The following is a 20,531-nucleotide window of genomic DNA, read 5'->3' on the forward strand; positions in this document are numbered from 1 at the left end:
TCTTTCTTCAGGAGACCTTCAAACTCTTCATTATTAAAGCTTTAGCCCTTGGTTTTATTTTGAACGAGTCTTTATAAAAAACATTCATACGCAAATGGTGGAAGACGTATCACAACGAGAGTCTAGTGTCTCTGAAACCTTAGCATGAACAGAGCGCGAGTTTCATTGGCCAATCAGAGACACCGTTGGGCGTGACTGTCTTAAAGGAAACGCCCCCTCTGGTGCGTCTCCATCCAATCACGAAATAGTGTCGGACCGGAAGTTTTGAAGGATCCATACGCGGGAAACAACCGAACGCTTTTAACATTAACAAGGGAGCATATCCTTAGTCACGTCGAAATAACTGTCTTTCGGTTCATAAAAAAATATATATATATATGTATATGCTACTAAGATTCACTAGATAGTAGGTGACGCCGAGGAACTTGCGGTGTACTTTGGGATTTTCGGAACATAAGAGGTAAGTGAGTTGGAATAGCTTGTGTTAAGCTAGTGTTTACCGACGAAGTGGCCTCCTCGCCAGTCTCTGCTTCTCATACTTCGATTCATTTGAACTAAATATGCGTTCGCTGCATAGTAGGAAACGGGTCAGCGTTGTCTGTCTGCAGAGCTAAATGCACACACTCTCTCTCGTCCTCAGAGGTCGTGTTTGACGAGCAAAAGAAAAAAAGAAATGAAGTTGGTAACGTGTGAGATTGCATGGCACAACAAGGAACCGGTTTACAGCCTGGACTTCCAGCACAGCCCCGACGGACGGATCCAGCGGCTGGCCACAGCTGGAGTGGACACAGCAGTCAGGGTGAGGGCGAACATACGCTGACAATAATTTACTGTAACCTATGTCCTCTGTAGGTGCATCTTGTTTTGGTAAGGGGCAGAGTTGCTCACCACGTAATAGTTAACGTAAATATTTTTATTTTTATTTTTTAACACTAGTGTGTGTGTGTGTGTCAAGCTCGTCAATGCACTTCGAGGCAATGAGAGAAGGTCATAATTTAGTTATTTTGTTATTTGTTCAACTTTTCCAGGTCAAAAGACATATTCAATATAGGATTTGTGAACAAATTGTACAGTAAATACATTTTCCCCTTTCCATCTCACCACAAGATCACATACACTACCAGTCAAAAGTTTGGACTCATGCTTTTTTATTATTATTATTATTATTATTATTATTATTATTATTATTATTATTATTATTATTTTTATTTATTTATTTTTATATATAAATATATCTTTGCAACTTTCTACACAGCAGATAGATATAGGCAGATAGGTATAAATACAATTTTGAAAAATCGAATTATTTATTTGTGGCTGCTGTGCGATATCAATGTATGTTTGTATCAAAATACTATTAAAAATCTATAACACCATGTTGCCATACCCTTCTTGCTACGTTCAGACTACATTTTGCATTTGAAATACATTTTCTCGAGGAAAGCTCTGTGTACGAGGCTCTTTTCACATGTGTGGATGAAATTCTATTAACTCTGATTTGGATGCAGCTGTGGCAGGTGGACATGGGCCCCGAAGGGAAGGCGGTGGTTGAGTTTTTGTCCAATCTGGCTCGACACGCCAAGGCTGTCAACGTCGTGCGCTTCTGCCCGAATGGAGAGCTGCTCGCCTCCGGAGGAGATGGTATGTTGTTCTTTTTTTTTTTTTTTTAGATAAGGTGCAAAAGTCTTTCAAATCAAATTAAAACTCCCTTGAATTCTGTCTTTTCAATTTTCTTAAAAATTTGAAAAGACAGAAAAAATTGGTGTGTCTAAGTTCAGTTTAGTTTCAACTACAAGTTAACTGCTGGAGCAATAACTAATAACAAGAGCGATTCACAAGAGAAGCTAATCAATTAAACAAAACAAACAAACAAAAACTAAAAATCTGAGGCAATTTGGGAAAAATAAAGATAGACTTGTGAGAAAACAGGAAAAAAAAAAGTTTATGATGGGAAACATGGCTTAAACAGTCAGCCCTGATTATGAAGCCAACTTTTAGAATTTGAATTACTATCATCTCTGTTGGGTTCAGATGCTGTTATCCTGCTGTGGAAGCTGAATGACTCTAAGGAGCCGGAGCAGACGAACATATTTCAGGAGGATGACGACGCTCAGCTCAACAAGGAGTGCTGGACTGTGGTCAAGACACTGAGGTGCACTGAGCTCTATAGCAGTTAACATATCAAAAGCCTCTGTTCCACTAAAATTAGCGGGATGACACCATGTTTTTGGACGCGGGACGTCGCGGAAGCAATCGGCATTGAGTCCCGTCTCCACGCACCAAACCCAGCGGGGTGTCACCCCCGCCGGCAGGCTGCACCCCCTCCGCTTTCGCCGCTGCGTGTCTGCTGACGTCATCGCGCTGAGATCGCATGATGAAGTTCTACAGAATTCAAGAGTCCGGCGGTGGCCAGTGTTCTTAGTTGTTGGTCACTTTTGGCTGTAGTGGAACGATGACGTCGTTCACGCCAGACTTGATGCGGCGCGCACCTCCGCGGCCGCTTCCCGCCGTGCAGCGATTGTTTCGGCGTCTGGTCCATTTTGTGCGCGAGCAGCGGGCGAAACAGCCAGAGGACAATGAACAATTATCCAGCGCTGATGGAACGTGATGGAAAACTTTTGCATCAGTGCTTGATATACGCCGCGACTGGCGCGATATTCTGATTTAGCGCACGTTACGCTCAACGTCACCCCGTGCGGCAGGTAAAAAAGGTGGTGTTGTCCCGGGTTTACAGATTCCACCGCATGCCGACTAGTGCGGAGCCGATCGGAGCCGATTTTGACCCGGGTCGTTTGACCCGTTTTGTCGCGGGACAGCGCGGCTCGGTGGGCAGATTCCACCGCTACCAAATGCCGATTATTAAAAAAAACAACAAAAAAAAACACGTTTTTTGGGCAGTGGAATTGGGGCTAAAGTGTCTGATTCCATCTCCCAAAAATGGTTCACTTTGTTGTGGCAAAAGTAATGCATCGTTGTCAGTATTTTAGTGCAAACAAGTGATATTGTCTTTGCATTGTAACCTTGTACAACATTTAACATCATCACCCACATTCATGCGAGACTGTTAATGTTGGAGTCTCTTAACCTTTTGCCACTTTTCTGGTGAAACGCATTAGCGTCTACACAGTTTTTGTTTGTTGAGCTTAAAGGTCAATATTGTTCAGTCTTAATCTCTTCATCCTTGCTTGTCATTTCTTTGTATTTTGGTTTTACCTTTTCATCTGTCTTCAGGGGACACGTAGGGGACGTGTATGACATCTGCTGGACGCGGGATGGAAACTTCATGGTGTCCGGCGCTGTCGACAACACGGCCATCATGTGGGACATCAACAAAGGTTTGCTTTTATCGCCGTCGTTTATAATCTCACTCACCCATCTGTTGTTTATTTGTAATGTATGACACGGCCGTTTTTTGTGTGCAGGACAGAACCTGTGCATCCTGAATGACCATAAGAGCTACGTGCAGGGAGTGACCTGGGATCCTCTGGGCCAGTATATCGCCACTCTCAGCTGTGACAGGTAGAGAAGAGACTTGGGTCAATCTGACTTGAAACTGTATTCCTCTTTAATCCATTTTCATATATTCATTCTTGGACCCCAGTGGAGCAGCGTGATGTAAATGATGATTCAAAAACCTCCACATATTTCCTGGAAAATCTTATTTAGCTTCATCGTATGCTAAATAGCTTTAGTTGCTAAAAACAAAAACAAAAACAAGAAGCAAAAACTAGGCAGTCTCAAAGGGCAGATGGGTGTGTTGTCACTTACCTGTCAGAGGCATCAGTGCCCTTTGTGATGTCACACAAGGCTGTTTTTGATGTGAAAAATTGGACCTCAGTCCTGAAGTGTCCATTTTCGCAGGAGTATTTACATGCTATTATGTGAAAATATATGAATCACAATAATGTTGGAAACATTCTGTTGTTGAACAGCCCCTGTAACTGGTGAGCTTCTCAGCGCCAGTCCAAACTCACAATGCTTGTATTGTTCCCACTTTCAGGGTGATGCGCGTCTACAACCCTCACACCAAGAAGAAGGCCCACGCTGTCAGTAAAATGACGTCTTGGCCAGCACCAGAAGGAGAGGTCTGTTTGCATGTGACAGTTAAATTAATTCCATTATTTTTATTCTATTTTGTTTTTCAAAATTTGCTATAAAAATGTATAATGAATACGAAAAAAACAAACTCTTTCCTAACTAGCTTCACAGTTAAAATAGCTAAAATTCTGTCTTCGCAGGTGAAGCAGTATCGAATGTTCCACGATGACAACATGAGGTCGTTTTTCCGACGTCTCTCTTTCACGCCGGATGGGTCTTTCCTCCTGGCGCCAGGTAAAGACGTAAAGGTGAACTCTTCTCTTCAGACCGGGTGGCTCCTCTAACCGAACGACTTCTTTCCTTTTCGCTTTTGCTTCCGTCAGCCGGGTGTGTGGAGATCGGAGAGAACATCATGAACACCACCTACATCTTTTCCAGAAAGAACATCAAGAGGTACCTCTGTCTGGAAAAAAAGCCCACGCTGCCAACGTCCGAGCGCCGCTGACTCGACTTTGTGTTTCAGGCCCGTTGCACACCTGCCGTGTCCGACCAAAGCCACGCTGGCCGTCCGCTGCTGCCCAGTCTACTTTGAGCTGAGGACCAAGAAGGAAGAAGGCAAAGACACAAACTGGCTGGCAGTTAGCAGATGGGCGAGGGAGGAGGGCTTACATTTCACCTGTTTGACCTTCTTGTGCTCATCATGCCCCCGCTCTCACCTCCACAGATGGCTCCGTCTGTCCCCTGCCCAACCTGTTCCAGCTGCCGTACCGCATGGTGTTCGCCGTGGCGTCCGAGGACTCCATCCTCTTGTACGACACGCAGCAGGCCCTCCCGTTCGGCCTGGTGGCCAACATCCACTACCACACGCTCAGCGACCTGACCTGGTAACCCCACACTCCCTTTCGACGCTGCAAACGACGGCGACGTCTGCTGCGGTTATCGCAAGTTCAGAAGTTGAAGTGTTAGATGGAGAGTCACATTCAAAATTACATGGTTGAAAATAACTTTCCTACAGACGTGAGGCGTGACGTTTCACTTTGCTCAGACGATGCTGCTGTTTTTCCGTTCATGGCTCTGGTCGATCACTTCCTGTATGGATCAGTAGCATTTCAAAATACTGGAATAAAACATGCAGCCACCCAACTTTGACTGTCTGTCAAAGTTGAGTCACTTTGTGTAGTTTCCCAATTTGGGATCAATAAAGTACGTCTGTCTGTCTGACACTCTCTAATGCATTGGTGTCAAACTCTGGCCCCTGGGCCTAATTTGGAACGCAGTGTCATTATATTTCAATTAGGACAGGACATTCATTGAAGGACATTATCATAACCTAATTGGTTTATTGTTGTTATTTCATTTTTAAATGTATTATTATTAGCCTGTGGAAAAAGGTTACTGTTGAAATTTAAATCAAAAGGCTGCAAATTAAAAATAGGCATACGATTTTTATTTTTATTCATTTATATTCTATTTATTTTGAGTTTTTTTTTTAGTTGAAATTAGATTTTCCATGTGTGCACTATTAAGTCAAGTTACTATTGAAATATTATGCTGGAACAGAAAGAGAGTGACACGCAGGAAAATGTCACCTGATGTCTCTGGTTCTGCGTGTCATGTGAGAGCAGATGTTCACTAATCCGTCACGCCGTCTCTCCTCCGCAGGTCTCGTGACGGCTCCTTCCTGGCCGTGTCCTCCACGGACGGCTACTGCTCCTTCCTGTGCTTCTCCCCCGGGGAGCTGGGGACTCCGCTGAAGGAGCTGCCCGTCCTCCAGGTCTTCGCCCCCAACAGTGCCTTGGACAAGAAGGGCAAGAAGGCGTCGAGGACGTCGTCTCCGGGCACGCAGACGCAGGGCCACCCGGCCCAGGCGGCCACGCCACAGGGCGCCGCCGCCAAGGACCCGCCCTGCGTCATCAGCCCGGAGGAGAAGAAGAGCACACCCGGCGCCAAGCCCAAGCCTCAGCCACGCAGGATCACCCTCAACACCCTGGAGGGCTGGGGGAAGCCCGCCGCCCCGAAAGCCGCAGCGCCTCAGACACCGCCGCCGGCGGCGCACACCAGCGCCGCTGCCGCCGCCCCCTCGACTCCCCAACCTCGCGTTGCCCCCCTCACCCCGACCACCCCCTCCGCAGCCGCGCCACGCACCGCCCCGTTCATCCCGCTCACCCCGCTCACCCCTTCCACCCCCAAAATCCTCAACGGTGCCAGTTCCACCACCCTGCAGGGGAAAACGACTCCAAAGGGGCCCACGCCAAGGTAAACGCCCAGAGTGCAGTGTTGGAACTCGAATACGGATGTGAGCGCAGCGCGTTTTTATTGTTGAGAAGCAGGTTTTGTCAGTGAGATTACCAGTGAGACCAACAAAAAAAAAGACAAATAAAGAATATTTTAGTAATCACAGTAGCACTAATTTGTTACAAATAGGGATCTTAACAATTAATCAATTATCGATTGATTGTCGATTAAGAATTTAATCAATTAAATTAAATTAGTTGCAATTAATTGAACATTATTCGCACGTGTAGTTAATATCATCATAACAGTGTAGTGGCAGGAAAGAACAATTCACCTGTAGATACTGTGATGGCCATAATATACCCAAAACAACTTTTTTTTTTTAAATTATTGAAGGGTTAAAGAATGTGTTGCTTACAATTTTTTCATTGTGAAATGTAGGTCCCTTAGAAATATTGACGCTTATCAATTAATAAAGTCAATCAACTAACGATTAATGAATTAATCGATTATTAGCATCCCTAGTTACAAATTTAATTGTAACTATTTAATCAACTGTTTAGACTTGACAGTGTTCACACAAAGCAGATGTCAGATGTGTCATGAGGTTCGACATGGACATGTTGTTATACTCCCAGCACTGAGATGCATTATTCACTGGCCTTGAAAAGTCGTACAATTAAAATAAGTCCTGAATAAACAGCGCAGTTCTAATAATGAGACTATTTCCAGCTCTGGGAAGGTGAACTGCAAGGTGTGGGTCTCTCTGCAGGGGCAGCTTCACGCCAGAGATCATATGCTAATGCATGGAAATAAGCAAACTATTGTGAAGGCTGTGAATTGGACTGGAAAACGAAGTTGCTGTATGCACAGCACACCAGCTCCACCTGACCGCCCCCGTGATTAAACTAAGCAAGCTAATTATGTCTGAACTGAAGAGGCAGATTTGCAAGAAGCCTGCGTAAAAACGCAGGAATGTTGAGGGAAAATATTTTTAAAAAATAATAATATTAAAGCAGAAAAATCAGAAAATCATCATGTTGTTGTTGCTGACGCACGTGCTCAGTGCTGCTATGGAGAACAAAGCCCTGTCTGGTCCGAGGGATTCGTTGGACCCCCCACTGTTTATAAAATAATAATCACTGTGACAGACTGCGTGGAGAGACAATGGAAGGTCTGCGCGTGCTTTTGTACTTGCTCTGTATCTGGAACTGGAAACATTTCTCTGCTCTAGTTTCTGAGTAGACGAACCAGTGAAGTAGCGGCTGAGCGAGCGAAGTCCCAGCAACTCGAGTGGAGTCGTGACGAGCACCCGCTGTTGCCGTTTCTTGCTCGCCTTGTTCGCCTCTTCTTTTTGCTCAATGTCGTTAGAATCTTATTCTTTCATTCATTCATTCATTCATTCATTCATTTATTTGACCTCTTCTGTGTCTCCAGGAGGGTATCCTTGACGCCGGTTGCGTTGCGGTCTGCGGCGGTCGGCTCACGCTTCAACACTCCCTCCTCCTCGGAGAAGTCCAAACACGGTCAGTGAGAAGAAGTACTGCAACATGTTGCAAGTGTCACAACTGGGTTGGTTACACCGGCAATTAGGTTGGAGGAAATAGGCAAATCGAAAGAAAACTCCACCCACCTCCACCCCCATCATCATCAGTTCTTCACTCCTTCGCTTGGTTTTTGATTTTGTTATTTAGAGAAATATTCCTACCCATACGTCAAGGTTAAAAATCAGCCACTTTTTAGTGTTTGTTTCATTATCTGTCTCTTTAAACCTTACAGAGTTAAGGAAATAATCATCTAGAAACTGTCATTTATTCTATAACTAACTCTGCGCTAGGAAAAAATAAATCTGGATGTGTTGAGTAAGAACATATGCCATTTAATCAATGGCATCATTACCTCAACTCCATATTTTTCATTGTTACACCATCATTTTGCAACGCCTCTCACATCGACATCTTGACAATCTTAAAATGTTCTTGAAATCTCATAACACCGTCTCGACCTTGTCACGTGTCACCTTATGCTGGCCAGTGTAAATGATGTGACTTGGACTGATGGAGCAAGAAATACAAGTCTTTCTGTAAACATGCCAGCAGCCTTGCCCAGTAAGCATAACCTCTGGTGGGTTTGTGCACAACGGCGAGCGGTAAACACAGACGAGTCGGGTTGGGTGGAGGCGGGTTTGTCTTACCTTATCGATCAGATGTGTAAATGCCGGTCAGGTTTTCTTCACGCGGGCAAGATATTATTCTCATCATGACTGACCTGTTTTGCTTGTGCTCCTCCAGAGAGACCCTCTCCTCCCACCGACCCCGTCTGCCAGCCGCCAGAGCCGAAACGCCCCAAGACTGGCGAAGCCTCAACAAAGAGCAGTGACGCATAGGTTGGAAATGAATGGGTTTCCGTCTGGGTGGAAAACGGTGCTTGCAACAAAGGGAGGCCGTTTAAAGAAACCTCAGTACAGCATCACTGAGTGCCATAACGTTATTCGTATTGAACTGAAATGTATTAAGATGCACTTGTATTTTTTCACCTGTTCGGCACTGCAGGAAGCCTGCTTGACATAAAGAAACCTTTTCTTTTCTCGCTGCGTGTTGAATTTTTAACCTCAAAAATGTATCTCGTCTGTTGTATTTGGTTTCACATTCAGAAGTGTGGTTGGAAAAAGAAGATTCTGTCTTGCATATTTCAAAAGTTTTCAGTGCTTCAAGGTTTTTGCTACTGTGAGAGAACAGACAACCTTCCTTTTCAAAACAAAATGAGATTTTGTGTTTTTTTTTCTCCTCTTTTTTCCCTCAATAAAACACTTTGCATACTGTGTTCAAGTTAACTGGGTGGACTGTTGACATTTTAAAGCAGGACATCATTTGAAATGCATTGAGATTTGTGGTTCAATAGGACAAGTGCCTTACAATAAGCTCCCTGAGTGATCACTGTGCGCTCAGGGGTGCTTGGGTGCTGGAGTTTATCCCTGCCAGCTTCGCGTCAAGGTGGAGTACACCGCAGATAGGCTGCCAATTTATTGCAGGGGTTAGGGGTAAATCCATTTGCCTTATGTTGAAGAAGGCAAAGACAATTGCTGTCAAAAGTTTCACCACCAGCAGTAAAGAAGAATTGACTAAAACAAACTTGCATAACAAGCAGGAAATACAGGCACGAAAAAGAAGCGCATTCTCAGTTGTGCTGGCACCCAAAACTGGCAGGAGCCTGGACAATTGCATCTCAAAGTGACGCGAATGACCTACGATCACACAATGTCAAAATACAGTTTGTGTATCCCATGTTTTTTTCGGGTGATAAAACAAAATACTATATTTTCGATTTGCTCAGTCGATTGCAAACGCATCACCTACCTGGTGAAATTCATTATCATCCATTATGCTCGGCACTTCAAATCAGTCTTTATACTGTACACAGCAATATTAATAACCATATATAATACAGAATAAGTAGTTAATATCATTTCTTAAATTGTTCAAGAAGAACGCATGCTTTCTTGCAAAGACAATTTTGTCATAGTCCAACCAAAATGCCAGCCAATAATTCTTTAGACACTAGTTATGACACGATCAGGCTTTATACACATACAGTATTTTTTTATTTATGAAACTGACATTGAGATTATACAAACAGCGAACATTTATATGCTATTAGAAATATATTTTACGTTATGTCTTTAAAAAAAAATAATGTCAGCTAATGTTAAGGGCGGAGGACATTCGATTAAAAAAAAATAATTAATGTCATCGTTCAAGAATATTTGTACATCGCGTTTAACTTGACAGCCAGTGCGGTAAACATTGGCAGACCCCCCCTGCCCAGCTCCTTCCCAATAAGAAGATATCAAAACCACGGAACACATCGTGTGCCAACAACCTACCTTGCTACGAGAGAAACGGCAACTCCGTTTTAGTGGCAACTCGTCCGACCAATCGCGTCGCGTCTAATGCGAGCACTTTAACGCGTCTGCTAATGGCCTTTGTCTGAAGGCGGGGAAGGACTCGGCTCCGCTCTGCTGCTGGTTAGCTCTCAAACAGAAGGTTACGAGTTTGAAAAAAATTAAATTGCCCATTATTTCGCCACGGAGGCCGGCTTAGCCGCAGCCAGGAGCGGCATGAGCGGTGTCAGGTGTCCGCTCGGAGTTCGATAGGTCGCCATCGAGGGAAAGGGGGGGTGGCTCGGCGGCGTTGTGTGACACTCCCCGGCTGTTAGCGGGGGCAACCTCGCGTTCAGGTCGTTGGAAGCGACGATGCTGAGCCGATAGCTGCGTCATCATGTTGCTTCCGACTCGAGTTGGCGAGAAGAAATCTCAAGTTAACGCCACCGGCGAGGCCGCCCGCCGCCAGCCGTCCCGGGGGACCACTCCCCGGCCCTCGCACTAGATGGAAGACGGATTTCGGGTGAGCGCGGAGCGGCGGGAAACCTGTTCTCTCTTTGGCCGACTTTACATCACTTGTCTCGGCGCTGGCTTGGCGCGATAGTCACGGGGCTGAATTCATTATCTAAGTAACTCTGGGATGGACCAGCATTTCTTTTTACAGCCTGCGAGAGCCGTTCTGCTTGCGTGTCGAAGTAGAAGCACACCATGTGATATATTCCAAGTAAATATATATATTTTTTTATTATAAATAAATAATAAGAATGTGAAGGATGTTGAGCCGCACTGTTATGATAGTGAGACCCCCTCTGACAGCTAAAGGGGGCACAAAGCGCAGATGAGTCGCTGTCGTCAACAGTCGGAGCAAAGTCAAGAGCCACGATGCGAGGCGTTTTCGTTCCTTTTGGGTCAAGTGGCTTCTAGCTGCGTTGGTGTATGAGGGGAACATCCAGCTGGGTCGGAGGTCTGACACCGCATCCACGTGGTACCCCCCACCTCGTACCCCCTACCCCCCATCACCAGTCTGTGGCTGGAGTAAGGGATGTGAGGATGAGGAGGAGGAAGGGTCCACCAGGTCAACACCTGGTGGAAGCTGAGTGTTTGCTTGCCTCTTTTCAGACAACAGGAAGAAGAAGAAGAAGAACAAAAGTTTGACCTCACCCCCCCACCTTCTGAAAAAAATCGATCCGTACCCACCTGAGGAGATATGGCCGGCGATCGCACCCACGCCAGCGATCGCTACGCCAAAGCGGAGGCCCTGTGCCTGTCCAGGCCCTGGTGGGACGGAGCCGCCGACACGGAGTCGGCCAGCGTCTCCAGGGAGCGCGTGCCCAAGTTCCGGGTGGTGGACGGACTGCTGTACCGCAAGAGGCTGGAGAGGGGCCTGGTCCACTACCGGGAGGTTCTGGACGAGGACCGGAGACACGAGGTGGTCTCCACCCTTCACCGGAGGCCGGCCCAGCGCCACCCCTCCCTGGCTGAGACCTACAAGTGTGTGGCGGAGAACTACTGGTGGGAGGGTACGATTGTCGCCTGCTCATCTGATCTGGTGCGATTTGTCAATAATCGGATCTGTGCTCAATTCTGAGGAAAACACTCTTGAAGCAGTCGCACTCTCGTGACTCAGTGGGTGGAATGTGGCCAGTTTAATTTAAGTATCTCCTTCAAGTCGGGTGTCAGTCCGTCTCATGTATGTGTGTTCTTTTCAGGGATGTACTTCCAAATCAGAGATATTGTGCTCAGCTGCCCAGAGTGTCTGAGCGAGTCTACCAAAAAAGCTGAGGTGAGAAGATGGTTGGATGTAAAATATACATGAATATATAAATATATATATATGTATATCTATATCTATATCTATATGTATATATATATATATATATATGTACACACACACACACACACACACACACACACACACACACACACACACACTATTTTTAGGTTTGGAGCCTTTTTATTCCTCCAGTGCCTCACTTTCATTCTTGCACATTTAATTTCACACTTCCTCATTCTCTCTCTCTCTCTCTCTCTCACTCTCACCCTCTCCCTCTCCCTCTCCCTCTCCCTCTCCCTCTCTCTCTCTCAATCTTGCTCTTGCACTTCCAAGTTCTCCTTCGCACATTTCACTCCTGTCTCTCCGCCTTCACTGTCCCAGCAGCTGGGCACCAGAGATTGTGTCACCAAGACGATGGCGTTGCACGGCGCTGACATGCTGAGCAAGCTGAGGAGTCAGCGGGAGGCAGGCCTCTTCTGTGACATCACCCTGCGCACCAGTGGGAGACCCTTCCGGGCCCACAGAGCAGTGCTGGCGGCCGTCAGCGACCACTTCCAGGAAATCTTCACAGAAATGGATGTGACCGTGAAGGCGGACGTAGATCTTACTGGTAGGGTAACACTGGTGTGACGTGCCAAGGGTGTCGCTGCCTGATCTCTGAGGCAGTCGGTTAAAGGGTTCCTCTTTTCCACCACACCTAATAGCCACCTTCAAGGACTTGAAAAGCGATGGCTTCAACTCACAAACTAGGTGGCCCAAGGGAAAAGAGTTTGCTGTCAACAGTGTGCATTACTTGTTGTTAGTCCACACAGTTTGTAACAAGTTCGAGAGTTTTTTTGGCCATTTGCAAGTAATGGTGCAAATGTCCTGTTTGAAAAAACAGTGTTTACACGGTGTTGAATCAGCTTTTTAAGCCATCAGAGTTTAGATCAAAAATTCAATCTGGGACACTTAATGCTTTTCCTTATATTTACATGTTTGTTTTTTTCTCCTTTATTTTTGCTTTATTTGGTGAAGGTTTTAGAGTGTGGGATCATGACTGAGGAGTATAATTTGTTGTATACTTTGTTCCTCAACAAATTGTTTCTTAAACATATGTGCTATAGTCATGTTGGAAGATAATTACTTGTATTAGCTTATATTGCTGCGATGAACTGGCGACTTGTCCAGGGTGTCCCCTGCCTTCGCGCTAAGACAGCTGGGATAGGCTCCAGCAGACCCCCGTAATCCTGAATAGGAATAAGCAGGTATAGGAGATGAATGAATGAATGATGAGCTTATATTGTAATATAAAATATCAAAACCTTTTAGAAAACCTTATCACTTGTGTAGTTTAATGAAAAATAATCCCTTTTTATCCGACACATTTTGCTTTTCTGATTGCAGAGGGTTTAAAATCTTGAATTAAAACACCTTCTCTCCTTAGGTTTCAGTGAGGAGAGCCTCCTGTCCCTGCTGGAGTTCTCCTATTCCTCCACGCTGCGTGTGAGTCGCGAGAACCTGCCGGAGGTGATGGCCATGGCCCGTCACCTGGGCATGTGGCCCGCCGTGGACGCCTGCTCCGCCCTTCTGACGGAGCAAGACAAGACACACTCCACACGCCACTTCCACCTGGGCCAGAGCTTTACCTCGGCCTGCGGTGGCGGCGGCGGCGGCACGTGTCACTGCCAGCGGAGGGAAAACAGAAGAAAGCGGGTTTGCGGCGCAAGCAGCAGCTTCGGTCGGGGTCTCGACCCAGAAGAAGTGCCGAGGCGGAACCTCCGCAGGGCCGCTAGACCCCAGAACCACAACGGCCTCGCGGTGAGTCTAGAGATGTTATGGTGTGAAAATTTCACATCGTGGTTATTAAAATGATCACGATCATCATTAGTATCACGGTATTGTTGAAATGTGCTCAAAAAAGAACTTCTACACACACTGAAATCATTCAACCAAGTTTTATTTTGAAAACATAAAGAAAAGAATAAGTACAATTCTGAAGCAGCGTTGGCAATAAACAAGTAGCAGCGACTGTACAGAAACTCAAGGTGCAGTTTTGCTGCTGTATGTGCCGTGTGCATTGACCTGCACCAATAATACGTTTACAGGAGTAACGTTGGATAACCCTTAGAACTTCAGTTTACTTTATTGACTAACTATAGGAAAGGTAAACAGACAAACTAGACACTCCCACTATTACCCTCTGAATCCCCACGTCATGCATTCAGCTAAAAGTGAACTTAGCTTAAACCGGTTGTATACTTGCGTGTGGTGTTCTCAGAGACGGCTCATCAAATTGGAAGCGTTTCGAACCTCAGCAGAGACTTTTTTTTATGGTATTTTCTGCAGACAGGTCAATATTCCTCGAGCAGTTTCCCCTCAGCATCAACCAAAATACAGCCAGACTTCAAACTTTGTCGTTTTTGACAGCGAAAAAAAATCTTGTCCGCTGAACTTCCTTCTGTGTCTGAGCGACCGCCGCTGCTCTTCTGAGCAATGAGCTCTAGCTTCAAACACGGTTTTAATGACAATTAAAAATTTGAAACGGTTACGCGACCTGTCAGACTTTTTACCACAGGTCGTCATTTTACCGTCAATCGTTCCATCCCTAGGTGAGTCCCACGCACAGGATGAAGCTCATGGACTTCAAATCGCCGTCGTCGAAGAAAGCCGCCCAAAAATTCCCACCGGTGTCGCCGTCCAGCGCCAGGCTGCTCCGTTCCACGCCGGGCGCCGCCAAGGAGGTGCGGCGGCTGCTGCCCGAGCCGGAGCCCCCACGGAGGAAGAAGGCCCCCCGGCCCGCCCCCCGCCTGCCCTGCACCCCCGTCAAGGTGAAGCAGGAGGCGGAGGAGGTGGGCGAGGACGAGCTGGACTTCGCCCGGGCGCAGGAGAAGTACAAGCTGATGATGGTGCTGGGCCTGCAGCGGACCGCCCTGCTGCCCCGGCCCGAGGACCTGATTGGCTGGAGGCAGAAGAAGCGACTGAGGAAACTCAAGGCCAACAACTACTCGCTGACCAAGCGGAGGAAGCCGCCCTGCGCCGCCCCTGCCTCCGCCCCACCGGGGCTGCCGTTCGGCGGCGCCACGCTGTCGCTCCCCCTCTGCACCCCCGTCAACACCTGCCTCCTCAAAAAGCCGTTCACGGCCGCCGCCCTTGTGGAGACGAAAGGGACGGCGAGGCCGAAGAGCGTCCCGATGCGTGTTCCCCCGAGCGACCGCAGCATGCGCAGCAAAGGCGCTGCACCAGACGTGTTCGGGCCGTCCTTTGGTGGGAGGGAGCTGCGGCGCTCGGTGAGGTCGGGCGAGCGGGTCGCCCGTCCGGCCCGCCAGCCGAGCAGAGCCCCAGCGAGAACGCCGGCGCTCAGAATCAAATCCGAGCCGGTCGACTTCTCCATCTCAGGTCTGCATTTTACGCCCGGCGGCCACGCCCCCGACCGACCCCCGCCCTCTGGTGGGAAGGCGGGGGTCAAGGCAGTGCGCTACAACAGCGGCCGAGCGCCATCCAAGGCCAAGCTCAAGAGGGGCTCGGCGCTGGAGGCGAACGGGGCCATGGGGGGAAAGGTCGGAGGTCAGGAGACGAGGTGGGCGGCGGTGGACGGAGCGGGCGAGGCAACGTTCGCGCAGCAGGCGCCGCCAGCGTCCATCTACAGCCACCCGGTGTACAGGGCGATCAAATCGGAGCCGGTGGACCCGGTGCCGGTCGCTCCGCCGTTCTCCGACCCTCCCCCCCCGCTGGATCGGGGCAAGCGCCAGAGCAAACCCCCCATCAAGCTCCTGGACTCGGGCTTCCTGTTCAGCTTCTGCCGGCCATCAGGGGGAGCCATGAAGAAGGAGGAGGAGAGCGTGGATATCTGTCTGACGCGCTCGGTGTCGCAAGCCAGGGAGACGTTCGCCGCCCTCCAGCGCCCCCACAGGACGCTGAGGGCTCGACGGCCCCCCACCGTGTCCGTGGTGAAGAGGGAGCGAGAGGAGAGGAGCGTCAGCCAAAGTCTGGAGCGGAGACCCCGGCCAAGGTCCCAGAGGAGCAGCCGCCGCCTGACCAAATCCACCGGGCCAGAAGCTGCAATGCCCAAGCCAAAGGTAGGGGGGGGAAGAGTCGATTAACAATTTAATCGATTAAATTAAATTAAATTAGTCGCAATTAATTGAACAATTTTTAAACTTTTTTTGTTGTTAAATGACATGGTGTATACCTGTATACATGGTATACATGTTACTTTTCAACTAAAAAAGTTGAAATGTGACCCATTAGAAGTCAACTTAAAGTCAGAGGATAAATGTTTCGGGTGTTTTTACTGTTCTCTAATGTAAAAATGGCTCACATTGGACCCTCAACATTATTCAAGTGTTGAGTAATGTGTTAATTACACATCTTTCATTGTGAAATTTAGGTTCTCAGGAAAAAAATCCCAGCTTATCAATTAATCATTAATCGATCGATCAGGTCAACTAACGATCAATGAATTATTAATTAATCGATTATTTGCATCCCTACTCTGGTTCCTATGACTATGTTTATTAATGCAAGCCTCCTTTTGTGGTGCCAATTTCTCCAGCAAGCCAAAGCCTCTGCGTGCAACGTGAGCTGCGTCATGCTGGACGCTGCGGGCCGGGCCAGGCTGAAGCAGCTCCGGGGGCCTCGGAGTCAAGCCCCCAAGGTCCCCAAGGCGTCCCACTCCTGTCTGCAGTGTGAGACCTCCTACAAGGACTGTGACGCTCTCGTCATGCACCGCCTCAGGCACGTGGAGGGGAAGCACTGGCCGTGTCCGGTAAGATCCACGTACACAAAGCACTTCCTGTTTCAGTTCCATTTAAGTTAGGCAATATAAGTGAACAATACATTGTCATTGTTTTGCAATCTAAAATATATTTCACTTTGTTCAAAATAAAAAAATATTCTATGACAGCTTTTTTTTTTTTAAACATGTGATACATGTGATTTCCATGTCAAATTGTCATCCAATGTAACTCCCAAAAACCTAACATCTCGATATTGATGACTTGAAACCAAATTTTAAGTTTCACCATTTCACTTTCAATATTTTCGGCTGTTTTTAAATTATCTCCTGAACAAAATTGTGTCATCTGCAAACCAAATGAACCTTGAACACAACTTAGAAACTTCACAAATATCAGTTCGTCATCAGTTTCTCCATCATTCATTCTCTGTTCATTCCTCTGCTGCCAATCCGCTGACCTTCTGTCTGCCGTGCAGCTCTGCTGTAAGACGTTCTTCCGACTGAGGAATGTACGGAGCCACATCCGCACCCACGAGCCCAAGTTGTACAAATGCCGGAGCTGCATTGTCGCTGGTCTCTGAGGCAGCCGGGGGTGGGGGGTCGCTCCACTGTAGCAGTGACACAGGTGAGTGGAGCTCATGGCCTTCAAGGCAGACAACACTTTAATAAACAGGCAAAGAGCTCATTTCTCTGTTAAGCTTTTCAATCCGGCCCGCTGAATTTGAAGAAATTTTGTTAATAGTCAGTAAGTCATAAAATAGCTGTATTTCATCCATTTTTTCTGTGTTTTAAGAGCCATTTGAATAAAGAGGTAAATATTGTAAGTGACACTTTTGTTCATTCTCAATAGACATTAAAATACATGTTTTCTACATATCCCACAATATATTTCTCCTATGAGGCGGCTAACTATGAGGTCACTGAATCAGAAACCATGAAACAATATATTGTCGTCGGCCGCGACAGGACAATGGTAAAAAAAACGCACTGACCTTAATTTAAAATAAATGTGGGCGAGTGCCGTGACGGTCGTGTTTTGCGAAAGTGCGATGTGAAAATAAAACAATCACAGTGAAAGAAGTAGGAGAACACAGGAACGGCATCACAGCTTTGCTCTCTCTTTCCAGGACGGTGGCCGTCTACATCTGGAATGCTGAAAAACAAATCTGAAGCCGGAGTCACACGATCGATCAGCAGCCTGTAAATAAAACGTTTGTCACATGCAAGCACAACGGTCTGCAGAAACCAGAAGAAATTGATTGGTCAGATTCTCTCGAGTCGTGACCGTCACCGGATGTTAATCCCGTTTTCAATAGCCAAACCGAGGCCTGTTGTCCCGCGTGCGTCTTCGTAGCGACAGAAGGTGAAAACTTGAACATTTACTCTCAGGGGGCGGGGAAGGTGACGCCGCGGCGGGGAAAGAAACAAATAATGATCCTGCGTCACCGCTGTGTACAAAATCAAATGTAAAGTGATATAATTATTGCTACTCATTGTTATGATTATTTTTCTATGTATAGATGAATTCTGAGTGCACTTAATATAATAATGGCTTATGTTTTAAACCTAAGAAGTGGTAGAGCAAGTGAAGGTTCTTCGTGGAAGGAATACTTGAATTGGCGCGGGCGTGGGGGGGGAGTCGCCGGGAGGCTGTAGGTTCTTCAGTGATCTTTAGCCGCGTTCAGACTGCCAGCCAAAATCCGATTTTTAGCCCATCCAGATTGAAACTGGATGGTTCTTTTGTCGTCTGAACAGTCACAAATCACATGAAATCCGATTTTTTTGCAGAACGGATTGAAACCACCTTCGGGAGTTGGTTCCATCAACCTGTCAGATCGGTCAATAATGTGGCCCAGTCTGAACGGAGCCAGATCCCATTTGGACACTTAATAGTGTGGACAGTCATCCCTAAAAATCTGATTTGAGAAGGAATCTGATTTGAATCAGATTTGCCTGCAGTCTGAACGCAGCCTTTGACCGTTTTGGTTTTCTGCCCTTTGAACGACTCGTGTCCCCTTTTTTTATATGGATCTTGATCTCTTGTAGTCCAACTTGGGTGCGGTTTGACTTTGGTGACACCACTGCATGTGTGTTTGCAGACCGTTTGTAGTCCACCATCTTTTCTAAGGCCTTTCAAAAGGGAAACTCGTCTCGTTTTAAATGTGAATTTCCAATCATTAATCAGCGCAGCCGTGTTGTCACAGGTGTACTTGTGATCTCTCCTTCTGCTCAAACCCAAGGCACAGACTCGTTCTTTGAAATCTTCAAAAGTAAATGCAAAGTGCTCACATGAAGAATTTTTCCTTCATAAACCAGTTTTGAATCGAGCTCACTGGCTGTCTCTCTCTACCTGTTAAAAGACTAAATAAATTTTTTTGCTTCGTAAATTGTTCTACCTCTTTTAATTACATGTTTCTATCTAGAGATGTACTGCGTGAACTTTCCAAACACAAACTGTAGAAGTAGTGCAAGCCTACTAGAGTTATCTGCTGCATCCATTTCTGACTGCACTTAAAATCTAGTTGACATGAGAGATATTAATACTTTATGACTAATTACTTGCAACACTGTGCTGTAAATGGCAATGGATTAAGGAACAGATGTTATTTTTTACACAAATCCAGCCAATTGGTGATGCAGAACTATTTGTAATGTCTGCTATAGAAATCTAGAAATGAGAACAAAATAAGGGTATAACTGGTGTGGGCTTGAGTGAAAACTACAATCGAGGCGTCGCACTGCATCATTTTCTTATTATAAGTACTTGCCTAGCAAAAGATTACAACAATTAATTAACTCACCTTAATCGGTTGTTGTAAGAGGCAGTGTCAGTGCTTTTTGTGATTTCACACTAAAAGAGGTCTGAAAGTTCTCATTCATCCAGGTCATCTTAAAGTAGAAGGGTTAGGTTGGGGCAGCTGGTCTTGTTCTTGCGATCTTGAAGACATTTCGCCTCCCATCCCAAAGGATCCAAAAGGAACTGAAGAAGCCTTTTGGATGAGAGGTGAAACGTCTTCCAAGATTGCAAGAACAAGTCCAGTTGCCCTAACTTTAACGATGTTGCTTAGGTGCAACTCTAAGTACCGTCAATAGCCGATAGCTCAATGGTAGCATCCACCATTTGTATGCTTATTGTTGAATGAACTGACACACATCTGGTAGGCCTCTGAGGAGGCTCCATGTGAAATTGGCTCATGATACTTCCTCTGTAGCCGGCCAGTATTGTCGTATCAACTCAAACCCATTAACCCCCCTCGGTTCCATTCAATCAGAAGAGTGAGGCGGCTAAAAGGGTATAAAAGCCGCCTCGGACCTTGTGTGTGGAAAGGGGCTTTTTTTTGGGTGTGGCAGTTGAAAGAGAAGCTCTCTGAACAGGTCATGACATGATATACCCCCTGCAATAAAATTCCTGCTCTGCTTAGTATCATTGACTTATTAAGACAGTTTTTGGGAAACCAAATGATGGTGGATCAGGTTCTTTTACATGGAATAATCACAGACCCAAGTTCAAACTGTCTGCTGTGCAGCTACTGTGCTATGCAGAGGTTGAAGCTCTACAATATTCCAGTTATATGATCAGTGCACGTATAATTATGATTGGATTATAAACAAGGAAAAGTACTGGACATTTTGAAAAAATGGAGCCACTTTTTCAAAATATCCACTTACCACTTTTTTTTCTTTTTTTTTTTAATTTCTAGACCCAACTGTGCTGATTGTTTGAATGCCTGTTACACTTGATACACTGAAGTTTCGGCATCAATATATTGCTGCCTGGAAAGGAGGTCAGAATTGACTTGAGAATTGTGATCACACCTATTGTGAAAGTTCCTGATTTCCATCCTGGGCTCATGGTGTTTTGTTTTAAACAATGGTCTAATAACGGG

At 46.3% G+C, this 20,531-nt stretch overlaps 2 protein-coding genes across 4 annotated transcripts; both read left to right on the forward strand.

Annotated features, from left to right (window-relative positions):
* Positions 1–267: 267 nt before the first annotated feature.
* Positions 268–9,096, forward strand: chaf1b (chromatin assembly factor 1, subunit B). Its single transcript, XM_076040020.1, has 14 exons — positions 268–460; positions 641–799; positions 1,509–1,641; positions 2,032–2,152; positions 3,232–3,335; positions 3,423–3,519; positions 4,001–4,085; positions 4,239–4,332; positions 4,422–4,491; positions 4,562–4,653; positions 4,763–4,922; positions 5,701–6,294; positions 7,711–7,799; positions 8,565–9,096. Exons 2-14 carry the CDS (start codon positions 674–676, stop codon positions 8,657–8,659), a joined length of 1,860 nt encoding a protein of 619 aa, XP_075896135.1. The 5' UTR covers positions 268–460; positions 641–673; the 3' UTR covers positions 8,660–9,096.
* A 1,149-nt stretch (positions 9,097–10,245) lies between these two features.
* On the forward strand, positions 10,246–19,031 carry LOC142897451 (uncharacterized). 3 transcript variants are annotated; one of them, XM_076039805.1, is made up of 9 exons: positions 10,246–10,676; positions 11,273–11,673; positions 11,863–11,936; positions 12,261–12,537; positions 13,354–13,727; positions 14,519–15,985; positions 16,462–16,674; positions 17,121–17,269; positions 17,772–19,031. In XM_076039805.1, the coding sequence occupies exons 2-8, from the start codon at positions 11,361–11,363 to the stop codon at positions 17,223–17,225; spliced, it is 2,823 nt and encodes a 940-aa protein (XP_075895920.1). In that variant the 5' UTR covers positions 10,246–10,676; positions 11,273–11,360; the 3' UTR covers positions 17,226–17,269; positions 17,772–19,031. The 3 variants fall into 3 exon arrangements, with proteins under 3 accessions (XP_075895920.1, XP_075895923.1, XP_075895921.1); XM_076039808.1 differs by having other exon boundaries at positions 10,247–10,676; positions 12,309–12,537; XM_076039806.1 differs by lacking the exon at positions 10,246–10,676 and adding an exon at positions 10,712–10,877.
* Positions 19,032–20,531: the final 1,500 nt, after the last annotated feature.

This window comes from Nelusetta ayraudi, unplaced genomic scaffold (genome assembly GCF_046127955.1).
Source record: "Nelusetta ayraudi isolate G7.1 ecotype Tasmania unplaced genomic scaffold, CSIRO-AGI_Nayr_v1 ptg000060l, whole genome shotgun sequence".
NCBI lineage: Eukaryota > Metazoa > Chordata > Actinopteri > Tetraodontiformes > Monacanthidae > Nelusetta > Nelusetta ayraudi.

Coding starts and splice junctions, on each gene's coding strand:
- chaf1b (XM_076040020.1), top strand. CDS start 674: ATGAAGTTGGTAACGTGTGAGATTGCATGGCACAACAAGGAACCGGTT. Junction 2,153..3,231: donor ACTGTGGTCAAGACACTGAG/GTGCACTGAGCT, acceptor ATCTGTCTTCAG/GGGACACGTAGGGGACGTGT. Junction 3,336..3,422: donor CATGTGGGACATCAACAAAG/GTTTGCTTTTAT, acceptor TTTTGTGTGCAG/GACAGAACCTGTGCATCCTG.
- LOC142897451 (XM_076039805.1), top strand. CDS start 11,361: ATGGCCGGCGATCGCACCCACGCCAGCGATCGCTACGCCAAAGCGGAG. Junction 15,986..16,461: donor CTGCAATGCCCAAGCCAAAG/GTAGGGGGGGGA, acceptor CAATTTCTCCAG/CAAGCCAAAGCCTCTGCGTG. Junction 16,675..17,120: donor GGAAGCACTGGCCGTGTCCG/GTAAGATCCACG, acceptor TCTGCCGTGCAG/CTCTGCTGTAAGACGTTCTT.